The 9,885-nt window shown below is 40.2% G+C and overlaps 1 protein-coding gene across 1 annotated transcript in view; it reads left to right on the top strand.

The window, feature by feature from the left end:
* kank4 (KN motif and ankyrin repeat domains 4) overlaps positions 1-7,506 on the top strand; it is an 80,336-nt gene extending 72,830 nt beyond the window's left edge. Inside the window, exons 10-12 of the mRNA XM_080011048.1 lie at positions 1,742-1,884; positions 2,716-2,916; positions 3,815-7,506. Of these exons, the coding sequence (XP_079867174.1) occupies positions 1,742-1,884; positions 2,716-2,916; positions 3,815-3,946 (476 nt within the window). The 3' untranslated portion in view covers positions 3,947-7,506. The remainder of the gene's footprint in view (positions 1-1,741; positions 1,885-2,715; positions 2,917-3,814) is intronic.
* The last annotated feature ends 2,379 nt before the right edge of the window (positions 7,507-9,885 follow it).

The raw sequence follows: 9,885 nt of genomic DNA, 5'->3' as shown, positions 1-9,885 counted from the left end.
TCATTCACGTTGGCACCTTCTCGCTCACATACTGTATACAAGGCAGCCCTGCCTTATGCTTGTCAGGTGATATGAGGTTGCCCTGGTCAACCACATTTGCCATGGTCAACCATCTCGTGCAGACTGGTTGTCCTACTGTCAACCACTTTTCATATCTAAAAATGAAAATAGAGATTGAATTGAAAACGTCATAATCAGGCATTCCAGAAAAGCTTTTTAACATAGCTCAAATTGAATAACCCCAAAATATATTTCTCTTTATAGGAGGTAGAGCTGGTCGTCTAGTAATCTAAAGGTTGCTGGTTCGATCCCAGGCTCCTCCTGCTAGCGTGCTGTAGTGTCCTTGAGCAAGACACTTAACCCCTAAGTGCTCCTGATGGCTGCGTCCGTCGGTGTTTGAATAATTGTCGCTTTGGATAAAAGCGTCTGCTAAATGAAATGTAATGTAATATATTATCTCTTGCCAACCAACAGCTGATGCGTGGTTGCCAAATAAATTGGCAACCACGCATCAGCTGTTGGTTGGCACTTTTGGTAACCACTTCTAAAAGTTAGTGTCAAAGTATCAAGTATTAAAGTATAAAACGGTCCTAAATTGAGTGTTTACACACTTATTAAGTATTTCAAAGCAATTTACAGTCATATTTTGAAATTTGATGTGATTTGATTTACATCCGATACAGTTCCTTGTGAAGGCGATATTCATTATCTGTGTTGACATACATTTGTACTGCCGACACGGCCGGATTTTCTATTAAGTGGCATTAAGTTGTCCTAAAGGTGTGGTGTTTTCTGCACACACACACACACACACACACACACACACACAAGCACACAGTTGAATTGGCAGCTTTTGCAATTTTTGTTTATTTTTATTGTGTTTTATTTGGACTAATATTACTCTCGTTCACTTAGCCGTCCTGGAAGTGGGATCCCTGTTATGTGGTCCTTCTCAAGGTGTCTTCCTTTTCCCACTGGGTTTTTGGGAGCGCTTCCAGGCCCGTTTGAAAGCTGAGGGTTGGGAGTTGCTGCCAAACTATCGTAGCTCCCTGAGATTGTAACTGTGATTGAAGTGACATTCAGCTTATCATCTAGGTCTTGTCTTGACGCTTTTCCCATACTATTTGAGGATAGGTTTTCTATTTTTTTAACCCATGTCTTGTTAAAATGTTGGTTGCTTATCATTTACAACTGTTCATAGCACAAACACTTTACTTTTAAGAAATTTACCACTCTGCCGCAGCTTCTCACTTGTGCGTAAAGTCAAATGAGGCAAAAAATAAAATCCTCTTCGTAACCTGGAAACTCAAATAATATTCACACGTTTAGTGTATTTTTTTGACCAGGATTTAATATGACATTTTAGTAAGAACATGTTTTTTTTAATACAGTAGGTTTCATTGGGAAGCGTAGCCACTTACTGTTTCTAGTCACTTACATCAGTGTGGATGTAGCCGAAAGAGCTGATTTGCAGAAGTCAGTCAATAAAAAGCTGATAAAATGCAGTTTTCATCCTCTTTCTTCGGCACTCTTTGTAATATATAAAGACTGTTTGATGCTGTGAATTAAGTGTTTTTGCGTAGTTTTTATGTTTGCCCCAATGGACCTCATTGGGGAATAATCGTGTACCTTTCGATTAACGGCATATTTATTTGTACCTTGTATTTATTCATTTGCAGCTTATATTTGTAACATTCATACTTTATTTATTCAAATATGTATGTTATGTTTGTGTGTTCAGGTCTGTGTGAGACTGACAACGTGAACAAGGCAGGGTACACCGCCGTGATGCTGGCTGCGCTGACGGCCGCAGAGAGCCCCGACGACCTGGAGGTGGCGCTGCAGCTGCTGAGGCAGGGCAATGTGGATGCACGCTCCAGCCAGGTATACACACACACACACACACACACACACACACACACACACACACACACACACACACACACACACACACACACACACATACACTCACACCAAATGGTCCCATATATACATACATTTACTCACACATAGGGTAGTTTATCAGGCACAAGGATAAAAATTACATTTGCTCAGGCGAATGCGAGTGCAAACAGATGTACACACTCCCACACACATATGTGCACGAATACAGAAAATGCATTTTCATGGACAAACCAACAAGAAATAAACAACAAACAAAAAATTCTTCTTTATACAGCCAGGAATTTTCACAAGACACCAAATGTTAAATTAGTTCAGATACAATTGCGTATAGTATATAATTCCAATATATATATATATATATATATATATATATATAAATATCTATATATATATATATATTTTTTTTTCCAGATTTTATTGAAAACTATATTGCCCATTTTTGCATTTTTTTATAAAAATCTATTTTTTACTGGAGATCTCGTTAATATGATGTTTTTACTGTAGTCTGCAAGTAGGATTAAGGTTTACAAGTTATACATCTGTGCATTATATTACTCTTTTCTGTTGTTACCCATTCTCTCCCCTCTCTCTCCCCTCACACGCACGCACGCACACACACATACATATACTGTATATATATATATTGCCGCTGTCATCTTTCTCTTTCTACCCTCATTTCCCCCCTTTTCCATATTCTTCCATTCCCTCCTTCAATTCCTCTCTCTCTGCCTATACCATCTCTTCTCCACCTCTGTAATATACATATGTATACACACCTACCTTGATCTACACCCCTCTCCCCCTACCCAGGCAGGGCAGACAGCGCTGATGTTGGCGGTGAGCCATGGCCGCGTTGCCATGGTGAAGCTGCTTCTGAGCTGCGGGGCGGACGTGGACGCCCAAGACAGGGATGGCTCCACGGCCCTGATGTGCGCCTGCGAGCATGGGCACACGCACGTCGTCCGTCTGCTGCTGGAGTCCGGACGCTGCCACGCCGGACTCACCGACAAGGTGAGCCTCTGCCTGCTGGCCTTTAATATTATTAGTGTTTAATATTATTTCACCGTGCAGTCAAAACGTATTTCGTGTGGCACATACTCAGATATTAGTCACATTTGTTTAAAGCTTTGAACAATAATGAAAGCCTATTTGCTATTAATGCCCCTGGTGACATACTATATATATATATATATATATATATATATATATATATATATATATATATGTATATATATATATATATATATGTATATGTGTGTGTGTGCGTGTATATCAATAGTAAGCAATTTAGAGATAGATAGATAGATAGATAGATAGATAGATAGATATGGAGATAGATATGGAGATAGATAGACAGATAGATAGATAGATAGATAGACAGATAGATAGATAGATAGATAGATAGATAGGTAGATAGGTAGTTACTTTATTCATCCCCTGAGGAAAATTGCGGTGTTACAGCAGCACACAATAAAACAATAGCCAACTATAATAAAGTAATATGAATCAAAAAAAATGGAAAAAATGAACAAACTAAAAAAATCTGTTGCACATTCCTTTATATGTACAATGAATGTAAATATCATATACTGTACCATCCAATGATGCACCTCAAAACCCAGGCTCATGATCTCCCTCAGTTTGCAAATGACGGCGTTCAAATTCTAATTTTAGACTCTCAGGAAATCTTCCTCTTGAGAAGGTTCTGAGATCAGGAGGCAACTTTAGTGGTGAAAATGCTAAAGACTCCTTCCAAGATTCCGACGCTGCCGCTCTGGTGAGCGGCAGCGTCGTATCAGTGCAGCTGCTGCTGGTACGACGTACTGCTGCTGCCCTCTGGCTCAAACCTGAAACTGCAGATACGGTCATCTTTTATTTTCTGAAAATGTCTTGATTTGCTTCTCCTCAGGACGGTCAGACCGCCCTGTCAGTGGCCACAGGGGCGTCGCACCAGGACATCATGGACCTTCTGAAGGCCCACGCCGAAGCCAGACCCTCCTCCTCCTCCTCCTCCTCCTCCGCCACCGCATACCCCCACTGAATCAGCCCCCGCCTCGTCCAACACTCCGCCGCCCTCTTTTCCCCTCCTTCCTTCCCTCCCTTCTCGGTCACCACCACCTTTCGCTCCATCGCTCACGATGGTTGAAGAAGCGGGAGATGGACGGCGACCGAAACCAGACCAAACCAGTGGAACGTCCAGTCTTCTACTTGACCGAAACCCCCTTCTGGATGGAAATGGAAAATTTGAAAAGAGGGGCGAAGCATGTTCCGTACCACGTTGGACCCCAAAGACCATAACGCCCCATCCGTGCATCTCCGTATATCAGAAGGTGTTACCTTGGGGTGGATTGACATGTGGGAGAAAGAGAGGAATAATGGGGGCTTCAGGGACAAGGACATCAGCACAAGGACGAATACTAAATGCTGCTTCAAAAAAGTTGATAAGCTCTTTGGGCAAAATCTTAAGCACATGATCTACCTTCCAAAAATGATTATACAGAGAAAAAAATATATATGACGTCTTTGATATATATATATATATATCCGTATATCAGTGAATTCATTCTTTTTTTTTAAGGTATTTGGACATAAGCCATTATCGAAATCATAGAATATATAGAATGTTATACAAATACACATGCATACACCCATAAAAAGTGTTTCCTAGGTAACACTATGTTCTGCAGTGTTCGGTGTTTGTGTAAATTTAGCCGTGGGTTTACTTTTCTTTTTTTTTTTCCCCGATGAATATTTCCCATTTATTTTTCTCTTAACGGTGCCACAGTTTTTTTTTTTTTATACGTCCACAAAACAGGTCACGTGTCAGTTTCATTCGACAAAATGAAATACTTATTTGTAGGTAGAGTGTTACCTGGACACTAGAGAAGCAGGTTGTGAGCAGGGATCCAGAACGGAAGGTCGCACAGCTCCCCCTGCTGGCCGCTATGTGCTACTACACCACCGTTACAACACTGTACATCTTCCTCGCTCGCCCTCTCGCACGCTCTTTCTTTCTCCCATTCTCCAGAATTCACACGGGTTCTTAAATGTCACCTCATCACTCTGTGGGAAACAAACGTCCACCGTGAGCAGGTGGACGCATGGCATTTTGGAGGCCTTTGTGAATTCTCTCTCTTTCTCGGTTTCTGTCTCTCCTCCCGTCCAAACGGAATGTACGCTCCGTTGAAGTCCTCATTCTGAATCAGACGCATATTCAGCCGCTATGTAATGCACAATGAACACTAGCCGAGCTGTGATACATTCCAAGAGAAGTTGAGTAACACTAACTTCTGCCATGGACCATGGGCCATGGGCCTTGCCAGGAATTATGCGCATGCATGAGTAGGCACAAGATAAATAGTCTATTTTGCTCCAATTTATTAATTCCATGTTTGCCCTGAGATGTTCGTGAATACTAAATACTAGATTGAAATACTAAATATCATATGCACAATGACAGAAGGTGTACTGTATTATCTTGCAGAGAAACAAGGCGCAATCCATATCTTGTCAATCAGAAAATTAAGAGTTGATTGGCTGTACTTCCTGGTGCTGTGGGGGAGATTTATCCATAAAGAGGCCTCTAACTTATTACTCCCAGAGGCTTTATCTGATCCATAGAATATTCTACTTATAAAGTAGAAAAAAACAACACCAAGGCTGCGTTAACAGAGGGACAAACTGGGGAACATGTAAACACATGAGCTCCGTTTGCTGACGTGCAATCAAACAAAGCTATTCTTGGCAATAACGCTGTATTTACAAGGAATCCAAACTGTAATTGCACAATTTTTTGGCACATCCCCGCTTTTCACAACTGCCTTTATATGAAGCTGGGGAACAAAGATTCCGTGGAGGCTCTCCAACTTCAGAAAGTCATAAAACAGATCGGTGCCAATAGCAATTGATCCTCGGATTCTTGATTATTATTATTTATTTATTTTTTATCGCCACTGTATTTAACATGACTCAAAGGCGACTGAGTCTGGATCGTGAATTTGATTTATTTTTTTTGGGCTCAAGCTTAATGTGATTCCTTAACCTGATTTAGAGGTACAATCGGTAATTTGTCTTTTACACAATGACAAAATGCATCACAAAAGTCATCCCATATAAAATGTATTGGCACTTTCATTCATTCATAAAACTTCCACGTCCACGTCCACAAATCGTCCACATTTAGAGCTGAGTAGCTTCCAATCGTCCTCTCCAACTCTGTTTACAATATTTCATCCCCCCAGAGACACAGATGTAGCCGTCTTTCTGCGAAGCGTCCATTTGACCGCGCCCGCTTGCCGTAGAAAACATCCGACCGATTGCACCTTTAAACAACAAAAATAATGCATCAAATGTGGGTCACATAGTGTTATTTTTATTTTCTCCTGTAATTTCAGACAAATATACAGAGTTTATATACAGTATTGTGAAAAAGTATATATCCAATATTGTCTGACTGTTTGCTCTTAAGATATTTAGTATTTATTCTAAATGCTCTATTTTTTACCGTATATATATATATATATATACATGAAATACATACTGTGGGCTATATGTATGCATGGAATATTATTCCAATGAAGTATGTGGTGTGAGATAGGCGATTCAGGCCAACACCCCCCCACCAGCTAGAATCCTACCCCCCTTTGTGTGAACGTGCACGTAGTCTGGGCTGTGGCCGTATCTGTTGGGGAGGATGTTACTAGTTTATATAACTACGTTATAAATCTCAGTTTGTCACATAAAAAAAAATCTAAATAAAAGTCTAACGAAAGATTTCTATCTATCCATCCATCCATCCAACTCTCTATCCATCTATCTGTCTGTCCGTCTATCTGTCTGTCTGTCCGTCTATTTATATAGATACATAGAAAGACAGATCTGTCTATTAAAAATGCATAGTCTGTACACAAATATAGTGGGTAGTTTTCAAATCCAATTCAAAATATTTGTCAGTCATATCCTGACTGTAGAGGTCAGGAGTGTGACCACAGTGAATTTAATCTATCTCTGTGCTTGCCCCCCCCCCCCCAAAAAAAAATTTGAATGCAGGCACATAGAGACATCTAAATCACATTATAAATCACTGCGGTCACACTCCTGACCTCTACAGTCAGGATGTGTGAGGGGGGTGGGGGGTCTGTGATCTTATTAAAAAAATAGCTGTATACATTTCTTTGTATGCTTTATGCTGTATACTATATCTTACTTCTGAGAAGTCCTTTTTTTTGTTTTGTTTTTAAGTAATAGAGCACACCATTTTTATTTTAAATCTTTTGAACTTTTAGACCCAAAATAGCCCCGTGTCTGCGGTGTGTGACTGATTGTTGTTGGTTAAGTGATTTTTTAGTTTTAATGGGCAAATATATCTGTCTATCTATATAGACAGACAGACAGATAGATAGATAGATGGATAGACAGATAGATAGAAAGGTAGATAGATAGAAAGGTAGATAGGTAGATAGACAGACAGACAGACAGATAGATAGACAGACAGATTGATTGAGAGATATTTTTTTTGATGTGACAAACTGAGATTTTTAACTCAGTTTAACTAGTAACATCCTCCCCATCTGCTCCAGCCACAGCTCAGACTACGTGCACACTCACACGAAGGGGAGTAGGATTCTGGCTGGTGGGGGGGTGGGTGGGGTGGGTCGGTGGGGGCTGTTGCAACACCTGCAATCTGTCGATTGTTTGGGTTCATGTTTGTATGTGAGTGGACAAGGTTAGTGGATTGTGTTGTGTGCCCTTGAACCACGGATCATCTTCCTCAATAACCCCCCCCCCCCGCCATCACCACGGCGCCTACCCCCCAAAAAAATAAACATTTAAGCATTATTGGGGATTTTATGAAACACCCATTAACAATATGTGTTTGAATATCAGAGTCTATATAAATGAAAGTTAAATGCAACAATGATGTAACTGGCTGTAATATTCCTTGTACAATGGGCTTGTCTGTTACAAAACCAGAGAACTACTTCTAAATAAAAAAATATATATATACAGTATATATATATATATATATATATTAACATTTACAACCTGAGGAGTGCCTCATTTATTTTGAAATATTTTTTACAATAATGTTATTGATCAGTGAGAGGAAACCTCCTGTTGGAGGGCCAGATTGGTGATGCAGGACTCTAGAAAAGAGTTGACTCTGCAGGAACGCTTCTCACTTTTTCACTGAGTTAGAACCTGGATTGGCAGATGAAAACATGCATGAGCTGGCTCTCGTCCTCGCCATTCAACACCAACCGAATCAAACTGGAGTCGGAAAAATTGAACGAATCTTTTTACCGAGTGACTTGCAAGAACCGAATCTCAGAAAAGAGTTGAACCTTTCATCACTAGGCCAGAACGACAATTACAGTAAATACAGTATACAGTTAAGGGCCATCGATTACTATAAACAATTAAAGGATAAAAATAATGAAATTACTGTCAATATTAATTATGAAAGAAACAAAATAAAAATGTCCAAGGCAAGGTTCATTTTTTCTTGCAAATTGTTGTTGAATTAATGTCCATTCGGAGTTGTTTTGGTGAAAAATAATTTTCAAAGCTCTAAAATGGAAATGATATTAATGTTTTAAGACATCCATTGATATCGATATTGATATAGACATTTTATTCAGTATTTCATGTCAGTGTAAAGGAACATTTATTCGTGTCCCTCTTCGAAAAGAAGTGATCATCTTTGACTGATGGTTCGGTTTACCTTTAATGTGAATATGTGACAGGTGGGGAGAGCCAGCACTGGCAACCGGAAGGGGACGCAGCTGCAGGAGATTGAGGTAATTCACAGAGTCTTTGAAAGCTGCAGTGGTTTCACCTCATTCTCTCTCTCTCTCTCTCTCTCTCTCTCTCTCTCTCTCTCTCTCTCTCTCTCTCTCTCTCTCTCTCTCTCTCTCTCTCTCTCTCTCTCTCTCTCTCTCCTGACAGCGAGGCCGGGCTTCCATTCCCGACTGCACGGAACGGTGATGAATTACACGTGTCTGAAAAGACAAACATCTTTATTTCTGTTGGAATAAACGCTCAGCTCAGGCTGCTTTTTTGTTCCGCCTGCCTGGGATCCATCTCCTACCCCATGAACGACGAGAGACTTACAATCTTAAATTAGAAAGGACAATTCCCACAAAGTAGAGAGGAATCCTGCCCGGAAGAAGATGGCCAGTAGATGGCAGTCCAAGTCAGAGTGAGGACACGGTCACATCAAGGGCCACTTTTTCTCAGGGGCTGGTGTGTGTGTGTGCGTGTATATGTGCATCAATTCACCTCTGATGAAACTCGATCCTGAGTTTATTACACACAAATTCATGTGAGCACAAGTTTATTGGAATGTGATGTCTTATGGTGTCTCTGTGTGCATTTCTCCTGTCTCCCATAAAACCTTAACTGAGCTTGTAAAAGATTTCCATCCTGTTTCCTTTAAACTCCAGAACAAAAACTATACACACAGGCGGTCTTTCCACGGCATAGTTAGGCATCGCACTGCGCATCACTCACATCCCATAAGTATCTCAATAATTACCATTATTACAATTCCGGGAACGATGGTGCGAGAGGGTTTTCCGAGAGGACGCCGTGTGCGGTGCCATGCCATTGTTCTGATGGCCCATTATTCCGAAACCCCAATGGCCTGAAAAATGTCAAACTACACCGAAAGCCCATTTTTCCGACAGCCCGTTATCCCTGAAACCAAAGCCCATTGCTCCGCAATCCTAACCCTAACCCACCTAATCCATATTCTAACCCAGAAAAAGTAAATGAATAATAAGGAAATATCCTAAACAAATAACATTTATTAAATGACATCCTTTGTCCTCAGATCATTATTATGTGAACCAAGTTATTATTATTATTATTATTATTATTATTATTATTATTATTATTATTATGAAATGTATCCATGAAGAAAGATAAATTACTACTAAATCTACTCTGAGACAAATTTAATACACCTCAGAGTAGATT

This window comes from Zeus faber (genome assembly GCF_960531495.2).
Source record: "Zeus faber genome assembly, chromosome: 1".
NCBI classification, from domain to species: Eukaryota; Metazoa; Chordata; class Actinopteri; order Zeiformes; family Zeidae; genus Zeus; species Zeus faber.
Note: the sequence above shows the minus strand (reverse complement) of the source record. Positions and strands in the feature narration are given on the sequence as shown.